Source organism: Kwoniella botswanensis, chromosome 1 (genome assembly GCF_036426115.1).
Source record: "Kwoniella botswanensis chromosome 1, complete sequence".
In the NCBI taxonomy this organism is placed as follows: domain Eukaryota; kingdom Fungi; phylum Basidiomycota; class Tremellomycetes; order Tremellales; family Cryptococcaceae; genus Kwoniella; species Kwoniella botswanensis.
Window position 1 is genome coordinate 15,003,053 of NC_088599.1, and position 17,648 is coordinate 15,020,700.

Consider the following 17,648-nt stretch of genomic DNA (forward strand, 5'->3'; position numbering starts at 1 on the left):
TGGCTATGAATGTAAACCTTTTATCTCATGATATTCTAGGTAGCTTTTACCTAACTCTCGCGATATTGCGGCCGGGTTCTGCTTCTGCTTATCTTGTTGGCAGAGATAAGTCAGATGACTTGGTCTCTCTTCGGAATTACCAGGATTGGAGTTGACTTGAGCAAGCGTCCAACCAAGGTGTGATATCTGCCGTGTGCTTCAGGAGCTTATCGGGAGACCAATGATTGATAATCTCATCAGCAATCAGGATAGTAGCCTGTACTGTGTGTAGTGTTGTGTGTTCTTAGTGTTTGTGCACGGACGTTCTGTCTAATGGCTGATGGGAAATGAGACATCAGGCACCACCTCAGGTCTTTCGCTCTTTCGCTCTTTCGAACTCACTGAGAGGGCAAAAATAGTTCTCGCTTACAGATTACATCTGCCTATCTTCTCATTCGCTATGATAGAACGTAAGTACGGTAAAAGACGTCCGGATACCGAACTCTCTCTGTGAACCTAGCGGCTGAGATTCGGCCTACTCTGGCCAGTGAGATTCTCCTTTTCAGGGTGAGGCTATCTCTCGTAAGTACCAGATTTACCCAGTTGGGAAATCTCGCTCGATTACCATTCATTCTGTTTATCTGGATCATCAGATCAGAATTTCTATCCTCAACTTCGATATCTCTGCTCTTCTCCTCTAAGTGTGCTGAATCACCTCAATTTGCATTGGTCATTTGACCTCGACCATCCATTCCTATCTCATTCCGAAAACCAAAAAGCCATGAGCCTGCAGCGCACTATCGAGTTTTAAACGGCGCCCCGGACCCATCTGAAGGTCAGATCCGAAATTTGCAGCGATATGCTTGTCGCCCATCATCATTTATCATATATATATATACGCCTAGCCAGCTAGGTTTGGGACTCCCCAATCCCTATCGGACGATTTCTTTCCGCACAATCTTCGACTTCGCTACGACAGATATTCAACCTTGACCATACAAATCAACATGGGCATATACGAAGGTATCACCCCAAGGGGTGCACTTGTGATGTTCTTTGCATCATTAGGTGGTTTGCTGTTCGTAAGTCAGTTCGGTCTCACTGTATCCGTAGCCCTTCTGACTTGGGCTTTCTTATTCTAGGGATTCGATAACGGTTGGTGGGGTACTGTACTCGGAGAACAAGCTTTCCTCTGCGATTATGGTGCATCCGCGACCGTTGATGGAGTCGAAACATGTAATCTCACCACTTCACAGCAATCGGCTGGTACAGGTGTCGGCTCTGCTGGTATCAGTAAGTACAGCTGCATTGACCGGTTCCGGTATGTGCTGAATACTACCTCACTATAGTGCTTGGTTGTGCTATCGCTATGTACCTGAACAATCTTATCGGTCGACAGAAATCGATTGTCGCTCTTGCTGTGATCTCCATCATCGGTATCGTCATCGAAATGACCTCAGCAGTTGGGTCTTCCGCTCGTTATGGTCAATTCCTCGCTGGTAAAGGTATGCATCTACCCTTCCACCTGCTTGGCAACGTGGCTAACATACATCTATCACAGTCATCAACTCCATTGCGATGGGTATCGCTTGTAATGTCATTCCGATCTATCTATCCGAGACTTCTGTTGCATCTGCTCGAGGTTTCGTGATCAACATGTATCAAATGGTCCAAATCGTTGGTGTCATTGTAGCTTCAGGCTCAGTCTACGCAGTGGCTACTCGCACCGACAAATCAGCCTACCTGATCCCGATGGGCATTCAAATGATAGCTCCATCGCTGATTCTTATGGTTGTGCCGTTTATCCCTGAGTCTCCAAGATGGCTTGTTTGGGTAGGGTGAGTGTGCAATCAGTCGATCGCGACATGGAATTGTGTCACTGACCTGTCTATCACTCTCCCAGACGAAATGAAGATGCCATCAAAGCCACCGAGACGCTGTTCAAGACCGAGACCAATGGGTTCGACGCAGCTGATTATGTGCACAAACTCGATGCTGCATTCCATGAAGCCAAAGAGGAAGCCAGAGCCACTGGATGGGGTGATCTCGCCAGACAACCGGATCTTCGACGAGTGCTCATCGCCATGGGTATCCAATCCCTTCAACAAGCGCAAGGTTCTTCCTACATGACTAATTATATCGTATCGTGAGTGATCATACGACAAATGCCTCCAAGCACTGTCTGGGCGGGCTGACAAGAGAAAGGGTGACGTGATAGATTCCTCATTGGTGTTGGTGTGGTCAACTATTTCCCCGTCATCATGGGTCTTTACTGTTTCTACTTTGTTGCCATCTGCACTGGTAACTTCTTGCCAGATATGGTCGGCCGACGACCCATCCTGCTCTCCACTTCTGCCTTCTGTGCGGCCACTCTGATCATCGTATCCATTCTCACCACCGCTTTTGCCGATCCAAGCTCTTCTGTGCAGAAAGCTTCAATCGCATTGATCTTCCTCTGGTACGGTTCTTTCGGTGTCCAATCGCCGTTGATCTGGATAGTCACTGCCGAAGCTGCTCCCACCAGAAACAGAGAGAAGGTATTGGGTCTAGCGACCTTCTGTGGTTTCGGTGTTCAACTCATCATCACCTTTGTGGCTCCTTATATCCAAGATGCAGGATACGGTAACATCGGATCTAAAATCGTAAGTTTATCTGCTGAAATACCTTACCTGGTCATTGACTTGGCTAATGGCTGGTGGGTCTGCTGTCCAATAGGGTTTCATCTGGGGAGCCTTCTCCCTCATCAATATCGCATTCGTGTTCTTCTTCGTCCCAGAGACCAAAGGGCACTCCTTGGAGCAGCTCGATTACCTCTACGAGAATAGAGTGGCCACTCGTAGATTCAAGGGTTATCACTTCGATGATGAGGTCCTGGCTACCTCCGCTAATGTCGTGGACGAGATTGTTGTAGATGATTCCGAAGAGAAGAAACAAGATCTTGCTTAATCCGAAATATGCTGTAGTGCTGTAAATGTAAGAAAGGTGATGGGGTTGATGACAGAGGACGTTCGTGTCCTGGTGTTAGCGGTTTTTTCAGGTTGTTGCTCTCATGGTTAACCTTTATAGTTTTGCGCCTACCCAATTTTGGTGTCTCGTGCTCGTCATTTCGCTTTGCTGTTCTTTTGATGTTTCTAAGTGTGGTCTCGGATTGGCTACTTATGATGTTACTGTATGCACGGCTTTACATAGATCCTTTCTTGGGAGTTATGTGGAAGCACGATCAACATCCACTCATGTATATTGCTCTAATGAATTCATAGAAGCCAAGATTCGTCAAGATAATTAGTTACTACAGCTTAACATAACTCTTTAAGCGGGTCTTGAATGATGACATAAAATGCATATTGTAGGATCAATCCGCCAATTGAGCTTTAGAAATATCACCTTTCTTGGCGAACTCCCGGCTTGGGAAAACAGTATAACCAACCTCATTGTCAACGAAAGGGCCATAGAACCTTGACCTGTCCCACTTGTAAAGTGCCTCCTTATTCTTGAGTCTTTCTACCAAGTCAGGATTTGCCCTACAGGTTCGTAATCGAAAGAGTGAGCATAGCGTCCTGTAGCCAAGCATGGACTTACACGAAATATCTCCCGAAAGCCACTAGGTCTGAGGTACCATTCTGGATACCTTCGTTTGCGTTCTCTGGACCAAATCCACCTGCAGTGATCAAAGGTGTACTTGAACCTAAAGCTTCTCTGAATGGCTTGAGTGATACTTCCTCCTGTCCGTTGCTGATCATGTCTTTCAGAGCATCCTGCTTCTCCGAAGCTGATTTCAACTCATCGAATCTTGGCTCTACCAAGTGTCTACAAGATCTTTCATCAACAAGATCTTGTTGTTGCCCTGGAGTTTGAATAGACTTACACGTAGGCCAGTCCGAATTTACCCAACTCTCCACATAGATAGGACCACTGCTCCAACCTATTCTCTCCGAAAGTTTGACCAAATAACATACCGAATGGTGTCAATCTGACAGCCACCTTTGAAGGTCCAATCGCTTCGCATAGTTTTCCAACGGTTTCCAGCACGAATTGACATCGTTTTTCGACGGATCCTCCATACTTGTCTGTACGTTTGTTTACTGAGAAATATGCGCAAAGAGTTGTGTCAGATAATTGCTCCAAGTACGAATTCAATGCGGATGTCACTTACTGTTGCTGTGCAAGAATTGATCGAAGAGGTACCTGATGAGCTCCAAATTAGCTCTGCTCCTGCCTGCATTAGCGGGGTCTTGTAATCACATACCCATTGCCCGCGTGTACCTCTATGCCGTCAAATCCCACCTCTATTGCCTTTTGAGCAGCATTAACGAAATCATTTTGAGTATTTGATATATCTTCTTGAGTCATCGGCTTGGGAACTTCAAAAGGTCTAGCATCGAATCCGCTCCACTGGAAAATACCTTGCATGGGTATGTCGGAACTACTCTCCGGCTGTTGACCGCCTATCAACGCTGAGTGGGTAGTCCTACCTTGATGCCATAGCTGGTTGAATATATATCCACCCTTGTCATGTACCGCAGAAACGATAGATCTCCATCCAGCTTGCTGTTCATCGGTGAAACTTCCTGGTATACCGAATAATCCCGATGCTCGAAGCGATACTGGTCTACAGGGGTATTCAGTCTGATGTCCCCCAAACATCCTACGCTGTGAGTAGACTCACGTCGCTTCGGTGATGAGTAATCCACCCGGGGTTGCTCGTTTTCTAGGTCCCTGTACGTGTCAGTTGGTGTCCAGTAACAGGCTATCGCCAACCGTATCCCAACTCACACGTAGTACTCTTTCATCAGATCATTTGGAACCCATGTTGAAGGATACTGTTCAGACTTGGAAGCTCTATTCCGAGTCCTGGGGCGGGTCTCAGATCAGCACGCTGATAATGACTGCCGGCGATGGAACACTCACAACGGGGCAAGGACTACACGGTGCGCCAATTGGCAATCACCGACCTTGATGGGTGTCCAGATGTCCACTTCTAACGTCTTCGTCATGGTTGAATCAAGGGTTAGTCGTTATAGGTGTGCTAAGCTGACAGGTGGTGGTCAGTTTTCTGATCATGTTGTTTGGTGCCAGCCGTTCAGACAACTTCTGATGTTGGGCAGAACTTCCGTAGAGACATTAGCGAACTGCTCTCAAGGATTGATAGCTGCTATTGATAAGGGAATTCAGGGACAGAGGCGGGAAAGGAGTTTTCGGAAAGCACATTTCGGAACTGGATTTTCCGGGCGCATGGGCCCTTCCGATAGAGATAAGAGTCTTTAGGAATGATTTTGTCGTTCTTAATTGGATGGTGTATAGTACGACCTAGTGCACTATCACCGGTTACCATGGCAAAGACGAGGTATTGGTTGCTATATGTCTATCATCATAAATATGTGTGCTTGTCACGAATTTTACACATTCCACTCCCGATTAACGACTCGCAGAACTCAAAACCATGACACTAGATCTGTGCAGACTCACAGCCACTGAAGTCGTCAAATTGACTAAATCAGGGGAGCTCAAGGTGGAAGACTAGTGAGTAGAATAAACCTGAAGCTGTGCTTTGATGCTGATCTGCGCACGGTGGCCCAGTGCCAAAGTATTGATAGCCCGAGTGGAGGAGCGAGATCCAGTCGTGCACGCATGGGCATATTTCAATCCGTCGATCATTCTCGAGTCGGCCCGTAGACTAGATGCCATCCCAGCTGAGAAGCGAGGACCTCTCCACGGAGTTGCAGTTGGTATCAAAGATGTGATTTACACCAAAGATATGCCTACTCAACAGTACTCGCCCATATACAAGGATGATCATCCCGAATTAGACGCTTCAGTCGTGTTATCGTTGAGGGCGATGGGCGCTCTAATCTTCGGTAAAACACATACAACGGAATTTGCTACCTGTCAAAAAGGTCCGCCCACTTGCAATCCTCATGATCCGACTAGAACAGCAGGTGGGAGTTCCTCAGGTTCAGGTGCTGCTGTCGGCGACTTCCAGGTACCCCTCGCTTTGGGTACTCAGACTGGTGGAAGTACTATCAGACCTGCTTCATACAATGGGGTATACGCCTTAAAACCCACTTGGAATGCTATTTCTAGAGAAGGCTTGAAGATGTGTGAGTGCCGAAAATGCATCGTTCACTTAAGGGATCAAACTGAATAGTTCTTGACGTGTTCAGACTCCATCACCTGCGATACTGTGGGGCTTTATTCCAGAAGCATCGAGGACTTAGAAATGCTATGTGAAATTTTCAACCTGCAAGATGATGTCGCTCCACCTACAGCGCCTCTCAGTCTTTCTGGGGCCAAATTTGGATTCGTCAAAACTCATGTGTGGCCTAAAGCCGAGCCGGCATTGATTACATTATGGGAGGAAGCTAAGAATTATTTGATCGAGGCGGGTGCCGAAGTGGAGGAGGTCAAATTACCAGAAATATTTGATAATTTAGGAACATGGCATAGAAACATATTGCATATGGAGGGGTATTCATCTTTCTTGGGTGATTATCTACAGTCACCGGAACTATTGGACCCCTGGGTTACTAAACACGCCGTGAATGAAGGTAAAACAAGCAGGAAGGAACAATTGCAAGCTTACGACGAAATTGCTAAGCTACGCCCCGTTATCGACGAGATCGCTTCAAAGTATACTTGCTTGGTTACTCCCAGTGTCACTGGCGAAGCGCCTGTGCTCGAAGAACCCCTCAGATTCACTGGAGATGCCTCTTTCAACCTCATGTGGACTGTCTTACATCTTCCGGTCATCAACATACCTGGTTTCAAGGGTCCAAATGGGATGCCGATTGGTTTGTCCCTTGTAGCTCCTAGATATCACGAGCAGGATTTACTCAGGACTTCACATGCGATTAAGGATGTTTTCGCTAAAGGTGGTTGGAAGTTGTAGAAGCGATTTCGAGACATGGTGGGACTAGATAGTTGAAAATAATCTTGATGTCCTTTATCTCTCAAGAATGGGTCTGGGTGGTTAAGAAGCAGTCTTTTCATATATTGCACATCAACTTTCGGTAGTGATCGATATCTGAATAAAGATGCATGCATCAGAGTAATGTAAATGTTTGAATCTGGTAATGCTGGTATTGTTTTGATGAGAAAGCGCGGAAGCAAATTGGGAACCCTTATCTCCCTGTTGACTCTTTGATTTTACTGGTTCGTGGTCAACTTCCTTATCTCTCCACCAACTCCATGTTACCTAGATTACGAGTGGACAACTTCAAGTGTATTGTTGCCCTAATGTAGTCAATTAATATGATCGTCAACCGCCTTCGGAATATCAGCAACACTCAGTCGGTGGCAATTTTCACCCTATGGATGCTTCATCGAAATCGTCTGGCTCTGTAGCGGGTCAGAGGAGACCCAGGCCTCACAGCTATACCACCCAAGCCTGTGAGCGTTGCAGGGGCCGCAAGCAGGTGAGCTGAGGTCATTTCGTCACATTTCAATATCTCTGCTAACGAAATCTTCAATCAGCGATGTGTTATTAGTGATACAGATGACAATGTGAGTGAACAAGAAATATTTGGCTTCAATGCAAGGCTGACATGCCTTTGATTGCAGGTCTGTGTGAGTAGCTGACTTCTGACGACACCCTTACATTTTCTCTCCTTTTCACAACTGATATAACGGCTCTTCGCAGCGGAACTGTATAGAAAGTAAATCAGAATGTATCTTTAGTAGACCACATGAGAAATCCAAAAGGAGTCGAGGGGAGTCGTGAGTCAATGCTTAGGTTTTGGAGATGCTATGGCACAGACTATCCTGACTAGTTTGCTGCCATGGAACCAGACGACTGTCTTCGTCTCGTGCGAATAGTGGAGAAGACGACTCGCCTGATCTCGCAGCTTTGTCCTCTTCACAGCTTACAGAGACGCCCGCTCGAGCAATTCCTATTACAAATGATAATCGTCAAAACTTTCAAGTCAATGCAGAGATCCCTCTGTCGTTCTCATCAGTTGATTCTGACAAGCCTGAGATCTCCCGATCTCAGAACGGAACATCATTTGTCTCCGATAGCGCTCGATCTACTTCAGTACAGCCCCTACAACCGGAGATTGATTGGGGGTCTTGGTTGATGTCTCTGAGCGATCAGCAAAGAGCGGAAATGCAAACGTTACAGCAGCAGTCACCGGGACTTCCGCAATCCCAAAATTCACTGTTTCCACAGAGTCAGCCTACACATCGCCCTGATCTCTCGCAAGGTCTATCAACGACTCAACTTGGCCAGCTTGATTCTTCACCGAGATACGCTCGTGATCATGAAACATATCCGCCCTCAATCTCCACAGTGATAGGAAATCAACAGCCAACAGCATCTCAAATGAATGCGGCATCTGCTTCCTTTCCCCTTCCGACGTCGTCTTCCTTGTCCATCTTACCTGTCCAAGCCGTGTCAGCTTCAAATCGTCCCCCAATGGCGTCACGCTTGCCCACTTCCCCAGCCAGCGGCATTGAGAGTGACGAAGGATCACTTGAGGATGCAGCCAAAGGTTTAGCAATGATCTCGTTAGAAGCGGCAGCTGAGCCTCATTATGTGGGCGAATCTTCCGGCTCCTTGTGGACCACAGTGATCTCAGGCGGGATGCATCCGCAACTGCAACATCATCAAATCGGGGAGGCTTCCAGACGCGCTGTTGGAAATTTTGCTCAGAGGAAGAAGTTGCATAATTCAGATATTCCGCATGTTGGTGAACATCTAGGTGTCCTCAATATACGGCAAGCTATCCAGCAACCCCTACCCTCAGATATCGCTATTCAAGTTGCGGAAACAGTCTTCAGGCATTTGCATCCTCGCTATCCCTTCATGGACTGGGTCAAATTTGAGAAGCAGTGGGAACAACGGGATGCGATATTGGTGGCAGTCGGACAAGGGTTACCCTTAGATAGAGAGAGGTCCACGGGGGCTTTCTTCATCCTCATGGTACTGGCCATCGCGGCTCAGCTTACCAAAGAACGTCCTATGGCGGGTCTGTTGAGAGCTGAAGATTACTATAACCTGGCTTCGCCGTATCTCAGCACCATCGTGACACTTCACAACCTGGCCAACATACAAGGTGAGCTAAATCACAATTGGGCTTTACCACCGTTGGCATAAAGCTAAATGTGATCGTCAGGTTTGCTTCTGTTAGCTGTCTATTCGTTACGAGATAGTAAAGGCCCCTCAGTCTGGTATCTTTCAGGAGTGACACTTAGATTGTGAGTCGCAATCGGGTGATTGGACAGATTGTACGGTTCATACTGATGTATGCGCAGGTGTGTCGGTATGGGACTGCATCGTAATGCTGCAGGGTGGGCAGTTCGGACACTATCGAAGTATGAGATCGAAATGCGTAAACGGGTTTTCTGGTCTTGGTGCGTCTGTCCCTCCTTTACCGAATCGTGACTGATAGAGTGGTGTTGACTGTAGCTACATACTGGATCGCATGATATCTCTCTTGCTTGGGCGTCCGCCTGGTATATCAGATGACGATGTAGATGTCGACTTACCCGAGATATACGACCCTGTCGAGAAGCCTCAGCTACCATCCATGCGACTCAGCTCCATGGCATCTGCCATTCACCATATCAAGCTGAAATGTATTGAGAGCCGTATACAGCGATCGGTATATGGCATTAAGCGTCAAAATCAACCCCAGGCCATTGACTACTGGGAGCTCCTGAATGATCTGGACGAGTGGGAAACCACAATACCGGTGGAAGCTTCTTCTCCCAATTATTGGATGGCTCCCTCCAATTCAAGGGATTGGTTCCTTCTCAAAGGTGTTGAGGCCAGATTGCATTTGCTTAGACCGCTATGTGCCGAAGGTCAGTCGGCGGGTGCTGTCTTTGTTTCGCACCTAGCGACTCATGCTGCAAGAGGATGCGAAATACAGTGAGTCCTCCTTAATTCACACGATCAAACAGCATAGCTCACTCAACGTTGTCCATATAGAAAACGGATGCACCAGCAGGGACAACCAATGTCCAATGCATCTGCTCATTCGGCATTCATATGCGGACTAGCATTACTGTACGCAATCTTCCTTCAACCAAAAGTCATGCCACTGAAAGATATCTTTCGAGCCATCAAAGCTACATCCAATACTCTATTCGCGTATACGCAACACTCTCATCATTCTGCGGAAGTGCTGTATGACGTTTTCGAGGATCTGTCCACCGCATGTATTGAGCATGTCGGGAGAAGTGATATGATGGATCCCGCTAACAGCAGTACGGATAGGAGGGCGTCGGTCGATGACTGGCAGAAGGCTTCTTCTGAGGCGACCAGTAATTTAGGTGAGATCCTGTTGGCTTTGAGACGGACTCTTGGCTGACCGCACATCATCGTCCGTAGACCCGGCTACTGCTGGAGAGTATGTTAATATACTGCAAACACTGGGTATATCAGTCGGTCAAGCTCCTTCTGAACAAATACCTTATACCGAGCCTTTGTGGGAGCTTGCGGCATTTTCACCTGGAAACTTTTTCACTTCGGACAACATATCAGGAAGTATGGGTATTTAAGATGTCTATCAGCCTCAGCTCGTGCTGAGACGGGAAGGACCAGTTGCGCATTCAAGTCTGATGGCTATGACCCGACGTAGACTCTTATGTTATAGAATTCATAGATATTGTGTACAAAAATCGCTGTTGTTGTATGTACAGCTTGTTATTTGATCCCGATTTCACCCTTGATCAAGCTTTAGGAGGGTAAGTCTCCACCCAGTGTCGAGCAATCTGTTCCCTGGTTGCGAACCAAACATCGTCGAAAGAAGAGAAGTGTTCTACCATCCTCTTTAAAGCTTGAAATCTTCCAGGTCGACCGATCCATCTAGAGTGTAGAGCAACGGTGATGTAGGCAGATTTACCTTCTAAACCTTCCTCTCGGATGGTGGTGAAAGCGTCGATACAGTGTTGGGCAAAGGCATCATCGGAACCCATTTGGCCTTGCCAGAATTTGAAGTCGTTCTGTGACATGACCAGACATCAGCTTGAGCAGCTTTCGGCAAGAAGGACAACAGACTCACGCAATCCAAACTGTATGGCATCATCACCAACGATTCACCCTCTTTACCGCCTGGCATGGTAGTGTAGTAAGGTAAATCATCGGCGTAAGTGTCTGCCCAATATAGTAGTTCGTGACCGAGCTCCTTGTAGACTTTGGCCACTAACGGAGCGGACCTTTCTGATGGTCGTCCGTAAAACCACTGTAGCTGATAGTCAGCCAAGCCTGAATAGTGGAGAGCTTTGACAGAGATTACTTACGCCGACAGGGACTTTACCCGAAGGTGAGGTAGTCTTGTAGGCGTTGACCGCTTTTCTGATATATTCTTCTTCTTCAGCATCACTCATACCGGTATATGGTTTCCACTGGATGTGAGATGAGTAATATCAGTATCTTGATCGGCTAAATCCTCAATTGACGCGATGTATATGTACCTTGTAACAATGGGCAGCAACCTCATGACCATTCTCATCCGCATATTTCGCTACAGCGGGGTTCCTTTCGAATGCTCTACCAACAGCATAGAAAGTGATGGGAATATCGTGCTTCTTGAAGAGTCTCATGATTCTCCAAATGGCTGCTCGAGATCCGTAATCGAACTGGGATTCGGTAGCTGGATCACGCTTTCCTGGTTCGGCGGATAACTGGAATATGGATTAGTGAGGGATGCAACTTCCATAGGCGGATAATGGGACTCACGACTTGACCAAATTCGTGCAAGACTGTCTCAGCATGTTCATCACCATCTTCAACACTTCGTTCACCACCCTCCTCATGATTCAACACGACTAAGGGGGATGCCTGTCAGTGGTATTCCACACTATGAATCTGAGACTGAGACTAGTTGTACACTTACAATTGACAGCGATCTTAGCTCCCTTTGGCCATTTGGCATCTGGTCTATCCGGACCATAACCGAAAAGATCTCTCTTCATCCAAGCGTCATCGAATTGTGTAGCCATGTTGACAGGATCACAAGTTGTAAGTTCTTGGTTTATGAATGGTATAAGCAGTACAATAAAGATGTTGCAAAAGCAGATGTTCAGTTCAGTGTTCCCAATACTCGTTGCGATGACCTGGTCAGCTTATAAGCATATCTCCTGCACGTACCAATCTTTGTCATACATACACTTCCGATGAGCCTTGGTAGGTATTTCCGGTTATTGAGCCTTATCAAAGTATCACCTTGAGTTTCGGAATGGTCTGAGACTTCCTTATCTTTTCCGATATCAGGGTCAAGCTGCCATATGTCTTCAAACAATTTCATTGGATTTCGAGCAATCATGCCTCAGGGCTTGAAGTCCGAATGCCGGTAGCGCTACCAGCAGTACCGGAGCATGCCATGTTCCCCACTTCTTACAAAGACAGTAAAATCAGCTGAAGGGTTGACCTTCGTGATTCCCAAGCTACACTCCAGTAGGCGTTGGTGGATAACTATTGTCAGAAATCTTTCCGGCATTCTAAAGTGGCGTTACTGAACACCGAAGCTGATGATAGAACTAGAATTTTGTGATTGTAGAGTGCAGTACAAGACTATGAGGTTCTAGAGATGCTCAGAAGGTCCCTTGATCTTCAGCTCATAGATTATAGACTGCATAGTATTGAGTACGATTACCAGAACAGATCACACTGCGAACCTCTACAACAACTTGCGTCGTTGTATACGGAAACGACAAACTATAAACACAAAAACAGGGGCTGTCCATGGACATCGAATTTATTGAGTCGATCCAGAGCTGAATATGAAAAAAGCGGTCAGCCGCCATATTGTCTCCCCTCCCATGAAGAAGAGATGACTTGACTCACTTATCGGCACAACTGAACGCTCTGTCTACACTGCCTGTGGCATACGCATCGATGATGGTTTGGATCATAGTGTATGATCCACCAACAGTCATAAAGAGACCAATGAAGATGAATAGGACGTGGAAAGCCCACAAGGCTTTTTTCCACAAGTTGCCCTTTCGGTAGTGACCAAAGTCATAAAGCCAGAGCGTCATTGGCACCACAATCTGATGTTAAATCTTTTGCTCAGCTGGCTGAGCTTGTCTTCACAAGCTGGATAAACTTACGGCGAGTGGGGCATAAGCGAGAGCTCCGACCAGACCGATAAGGGTGCTGAAAAAGGGGATGGCTTCCGCGATGACGAATGAAAGGATACCGATCAGGATGACACTGCCTAGCCATGTGATCCAATGAGTCCTAGTCTTAGTTTGAAGGTGCTCGGTACCTCGTAAGATCCTGACAAAGAAGTATTTGGCGGCAAGCTGAATGTGGAACTCCATTTAGATGGTCGACCAGGTTTGATTCTGAATTTCTCGCACTTACATGTTGACATAAGATAGCGCTGACGAGCAGACCTGGAAGACCGATACCATAAGTAATTTTTTTGATGAGCGTACCAGCACTGCCCAGAGCGGGACTGGCGATGTAAACTATCGGGCATGGTCAACTGATGGCCATGTAGCTATAATGTCTACGATACTTACTACCACAGTATCGGTATACCACCAAGGAGACAACAAGATATGTCACATTGAGAAGACCCATCGCAGCTGTGATCGGCTTCTTGTACTCTTTGGGGTTTTTCATTTCGGCGATACTGTTTCATAGTGTTGTCAGTTGAAAGATCCCATAACAGAACGATTCCACTCACATAGGAATGAAAGCGGAAGTACCAGATGAAGAGACGAAGATGATCAACGAGGCGCTCATACCAGTGATGAACGTTGTACCGCTTGCCACTACTTGGTAGCCGTAATCCGTTACACCTTCAGGCGCGAGGAAGGGACGATCTTGGACTCCGACGGCAATGGTAAGGACCAATACAGCAATATAAAGTAAGGTAACCCCAATCCAAGCTACGATACCGATTTGACCGAATTTAGGGAATGCGGCGACGGCAGTGGAGATGATCAAAGCGACAAAAGAGAACCAGACTGTACAAGCGCCATGCTCAGACAAAGCGTTGAATGCGGTAGCAGTACCTATCAATCCAGATCCAGTGACGAGCGTATACCTGTACAGATTATTTAGTATGGCTTCCAAGCCTGCACGGAAAATATACGTACCCAACGACATATAGGATACCAACCAATTCACGGTACCAAGCTCCACCCACGATGTAAGCCATATCTTGAAGACCGTGCATACCAGGGTGTCTAAGTCGGAAAGCGCCAAGAATGAAAGCTTGGTCTAGAGCCGGGGTCAGAATGGTTGAGACAGACTCTTCTGGCAGCTGTGACGATGACTCACAGGTATTGAAGAGACCCCAACCGATAACGAGAAGAGCTCCGGGCAGAGCACCAACATATGCGAAAACTCCAGGAATAGATAATACACCGACAGAAAAGAGCACTTTGAACATCAAAGCGAAACTACTGTACCTACAACCATCAAAAAGCTTGTGTCAGACACAGCGAAGAGCCTCGGCGCATAGTGTGATTGGCGTACCATGACACTGTTCGGTAGTTTTCACCGTCGACATGGGTTTTGAATACTTCATTTTGGTCTTCATGGTCATTGATGTCTACGGCCACCTGCTCGACGTCGGTATTGAGATCGGGGGTCTTATCAGAGAACGACATTGTGCCTAGTATGGGTTGAGCTGGACTTAAGTTGAGAAAGGTTTTAAGAAAAGATGTAAGCTTCGATTCAGCAGGTAGACTTATAAATGATGCATCGTAGGATCCGACAAGTTGACCAAAATTCTGTTCCCAGAGATAAGAGTCGAAGATCTCCTCTCATATCGACTCAGACGCCTCTCTCTTAGCAGCTCTTATCAATTCCGAGAGGTTAATGAAACTGCTGGTGTTCGATGATTCCGACGGGAAATGCTTTCACTTCAACAAGAAGAGATCTTCCGAACGCGGTAAAAATGGAGTGAACGCGTTTTATCACCATCGATTTCTCTATCATCATCTCGATAATAGAGTAGCATGATTCGTCGGTATCTTCGCATTCTTGTCGGAACTGATCTGTATGGTTCAACGAACCGCACATTGACGTTCCGACAGGCTTGCCAGAAGTCGAGCTCCCCTTAGAGATGTTGCAGAAATTTGAGAGGCGAGTTTCCTTCACCAAAAGTTCAGCTGGAGTCGCTTGTGTACTTCATCAGCCATCCCAACATGGCCAAAGACGTGGTGAAGGAAGGTCTGACCGATCAGACCACCAGACTCCCCAAGTCCAAGCTGCTGCTTCTCTTTCTTGGTCTTCAGATAGCGCTCTTTCTCAGCTTCATCGACTCGACCAGCGTTAGCACGATCTTACCGATTGTCGGAGCCGATCTCAACGCTACAAGCTCCATAACATGGGCTGGGACCGCTTTCTTAGTTGCGAATACCAGCTTTCAGGTCATCACGTCCCGTTTGTCAGACTGTTTCGGTAGAAAAATTGTTCTGTTGGGATCATTGTAAGTAAGATATTGTGTGATTCTGAGGGGCCTCACTAATGATGATCATTTGTATACTGTCAATAGATTTCTATTCGCACTAGGTGATTTGCTGGCAGGTTTTGCTACAAACAAAGTATGGCTGTACTGTGCAAGAGCAGTGGCGGGTATTGGCGGAGGAGGAATCAACTCGTTGTCCATGATCATCATGTCAGATGTAGTGACTTTACGTGAAAGGGGTCAATATCAGAGTTTACTGGGAATTGGTATTGCCTTGGGTTCAGGTGAGTCATCACTCAATGGAACCATTACTAGTGAGCTCAATACGTGCATCACCCCAGGCGTTGGTCCTTTCCTTGGAGCCATCTTAGCTGAGAGAGTCAGGTGGTCCTGGGCTTTCTGGATAATTGCACCTTGTAAGCTTGTCCTTCGATGTTTGTAATGAACCGAAGTAACCTGACTTGATTCAGTGAGTGCTCTCACGATGGTTCTTATACAATTCACCGTGCCTCTTAAGCCTGTCAGTGGTGACTTTAAGGAGAAGTTGAGAAGTATGGACTGGATCGGGAGTGTTCTTAGTTTGACTATGACCGTCACCATACTCGTATGTTGGTCTTCGACACGCATAAAGAACCTTGACAGCTGACATAACAGCAGGTCCCTTTGAGTGGAGGAGGATCGACATTTGCCTGGAATAGCCCAATTGTCATAGCTCTTTTCGTTGTGGGAGGTCTGGCTATTACCGGGTTCATATTGGTAGAAACATATGTGGCCAAATTCCCCTTGTTCCCTGGGAGATTGTGAGTGCAATGGTCTATTGTCCCAGATGGACCAGACGACTGATTATTTTGTCAACACAGATTGTCAAACCGAAATGTTTGTCTTTTACTGCTACAGACGTGGCTGGTAGGGATAGTGTATTACGGTGGAAGTGAGTATTAGCCAATTCCCAAAGACAGGGCAAATCTGATTTCTTGAAACAAAGTCTATTTCGTACCCTTATATCTACAGAATGTGAAAGGCGATTCTCCCATCTTGTCTGCCGCTTTGTTACTACCATTGGTCCTTGGGCAAGTCCTTACCACGACCATATCTGGCTTTGCCGTCAAGTGGACCAACCGAACCTGGCCATCTTTCGTTGTCGGCTTCATCCTGTGGACGGCGGGTCAGGGAGCTCAGCTGTGCTTTGAGAAAGAAACTACAAATGGCGTGATCATTGGATGCTTGATCTTACAAGGTTTCGGTATCGGGTCAACAATTCAAAGCAGTAGGTGGTGTCTGAGATATGCAGATTTGCGGCAATCAGTTTGACAACATCAATTTAGCTCTCGTTCTAGCACAAGCATCCGGACCGTCAAGTGATAGAGCTGTAGTGACTGGGGTCCGAAAGTGAGTATGGCGGGCTGAATAGCTATGAAACACCTGCGCTGATACAGTATCTTCTTCTCTCAGTTTCGCAAGAACTGTGAGGTCAGCATTTGAACGTAATTCTAAGTTATCGCTGACTTGACATCAGAGTGGTGGAGCGATTGGTCTAGCAATCGGTAACAGTATACTGCAGAATATCTTCCTTACAAGTTTGCCCGACACCCTTTCCATGGAAGTACGCGAGCAGCTGGGACAAAATTTTGATACAATCAAGCTGTTGGACGAAACTTCCGCCTCGCAGGTGAGAGATGCATGTGAGTTATCGATCATCTCAAACGACGTTTGCCTTCGCTAACCGAAGCTCAGATATGGCCGGTATACGGAAGGTGTTCATATTCTTCGTCCCTGTGGTTGCCCTGTGTCTTCTCATGTGTATCTTCATCAAGGTGGGTGGTTTGATCTGCTACCAAAGCCTAGCATAATCTTTTGATTGATCACGTGAATTATAGGACATTCCACTCGACGTTCCTCCTGCCCCCGTTTTGCCCACGAAAATAGCAGGGGAAACAATTCCCCAGATCGTAGAACAGATTGACGAGCCAAGTGATTCTGCAGCTTCTTCGGTGAAGAGTGCCAATGTGATTGTGGAGGAAAAGGCCGCTAGATAGCATTGGCCCAATGATCCAGCGCATGCATGTCATACAGTCATATTCCGATAGACTGGTGTGCCAGGACAGATAATGGTTCATTGCAATTTCGGAATGATGCTCATATGTACTGTATATGGGCAGTTTCTGAGGTTTTGTCGGAACAACCTTAGCTTGTCTGCAAAGTCACAATGGCTGGCATTTCCGATAGTTATGTATCTAGATAACACCACATGCAAGGCCGTATGGTGGAGGCCAGTCCTCGCTTGCATAAGTAGATAAT

At 46.7% G+C, this 17,648-nt stretch overlaps 7 protein-coding genes across 7 annotated transcripts; 4 read left to right on the top strand and 3 right to left on the bottom strand.

The window, feature by feature from the left end:
• Nucleotides 1-986: 986 nt before the first annotated feature.
• Nucleotides 987-2,925, top strand: L199_005673 (uncharacterized protein; the record flags this gene model as incomplete). The annotated part of the gene is made up of 7 exons (XM_064891379.1): nucleotides 987-1,061; nucleotides 1,122-1,272; nucleotides 1,329-1,484; nucleotides 1,541-1,817; nucleotides 1,883-2,125; nucleotides 2,198-2,621; nucleotides 2,695-2,925. 7 exons carry the CDS (start codon nucleotides 987-989, stop codon nucleotides 2,923-2,925), a joined length of 1,557 nt encoding a protein of 518 aa, XP_064747451.1.
• Nucleotides 2,926-3,331: 406 nt separating this feature from the next.
• Nucleotides 3,332-4,973, bottom strand: L199_005674 (uncharacterized protein; the record flags this gene model as incomplete). The annotated part of the gene is made up of 8 exons (XM_064891380.1): nucleotides 3,332-3,500; nucleotides 3,559-3,786; nucleotides 3,845-4,061; nucleotides 4,133-4,164; nucleotides 4,226-4,588; nucleotides 4,646-4,687; nucleotides 4,753-4,830; nucleotides 4,888-4,973. 8 exons carry the CDS (start codon nucleotides 4,971-4,973, stop codon nucleotides 3,332-3,334), a joined length of 1,215 nt encoding a protein of 404 aa, XP_064747452.1.
• A 446-nt stretch (nucleotides 4,974-5,419) lies between these two features.
• L199_005675 (uncharacterized protein) lies at nucleotides 5,420-6,865 on the top strand (the record flags this gene model as incomplete). The annotated part of the gene is made up of 3 exons (XM_064891381.1): nucleotides 5,420-5,499; nucleotides 5,557-6,077; nucleotides 6,141-6,865. The coding sequence occupies 3 exons, from the start codon at nucleotides 5,420-5,422 to the stop codon at nucleotides 6,863-6,865; spliced, it is 1,326 nt and encodes a 441-aa protein (XP_064747453.1).
• A 421-nt stretch (nucleotides 6,866-7,286) lies between these two features.
• L199_005676 (uncharacterized protein) lies at nucleotides 7,287-10,479 on the top strand (the record flags this gene model as incomplete). The annotated part of the gene is made up of 10 exons (XM_064891382.1): nucleotides 7,287-7,365; nucleotides 7,472-7,479; nucleotides 7,537-7,542; nucleotides 7,616-7,692; nucleotides 7,765-9,029; nucleotides 9,090-9,171; nucleotides 9,229-9,327; nucleotides 9,383-9,847; nucleotides 9,908-10,251; nucleotides 10,310-10,479. 10 exons carry the CDS (start codon nucleotides 7,287-7,289, stop codon nucleotides 10,477-10,479), a joined length of 2,595 nt encoding a protein of 864 aa, XP_064747454.1.
• Nucleotides 10,480-10,650: 171 nt separating this feature from the next.
• Nucleotides 10,651-11,922, bottom strand: L199_005677 (uncharacterized protein; the record flags this gene model as incomplete). Its single annotated transcript, XM_064891383.1, has 6 exons — nucleotides 10,651-10,923; nucleotides 10,983-11,162; nucleotides 11,221-11,325; nucleotides 11,395-11,604; nucleotides 11,660-11,748; nucleotides 11,817-11,922. 6 exons carry the CDS (start codon nucleotides 11,920-11,922, stop codon nucleotides 10,651-10,653), a joined length of 963 nt encoding a protein of 320 aa, XP_064747455.1.
• Nucleotides 11,923-12,762: 840 nt separating this feature from the next.
• Nucleotides 12,763-14,547, bottom strand: L199_005678 (uncharacterized protein; the record flags this gene model as incomplete). Its single annotated transcript, XM_064891384.1, has 8 exons — nucleotides 12,763-12,972; nucleotides 13,033-13,227; nucleotides 13,289-13,395; nucleotides 13,450-13,562; nucleotides 13,617-13,979; nucleotides 14,032-14,155; nucleotides 14,216-14,346; nucleotides 14,414-14,547. The coding sequence occupies 8 exons, from the start codon at nucleotides 14,545-14,547 to the stop codon at nucleotides 12,763-12,765; spliced, it is 1,377 nt and encodes a 458-aa protein (XP_064747456.1).
• A 540-nt stretch (nucleotides 14,548-15,087) lies between these two features.
• Nucleotides 15,088-17,386, top strand: L199_005679 (uncharacterized protein; the record flags this gene model as incomplete). The annotated part of the gene is made up of 12 exons (XM_064891385.1): nucleotides 15,088-15,371; nucleotides 15,438-15,634; nucleotides 15,692-15,766; nucleotides 15,821-15,954; nucleotides 16,008-16,150; nucleotides 16,211-16,281; nucleotides 16,336-16,617; nucleotides 16,676-16,739; nucleotides 16,803-16,815; nucleotides 16,867-17,032; nucleotides 17,085-17,164; nucleotides 17,228-17,386. The coding sequence occupies 12 exons, from the start codon at nucleotides 15,088-15,090 to the stop codon at nucleotides 17,384-17,386; spliced, it is 1,668 nt and encodes a 555-aa protein (XP_064747457.1).
• Nucleotides 17,387-17,648: the final 262 nt, after the last annotated feature.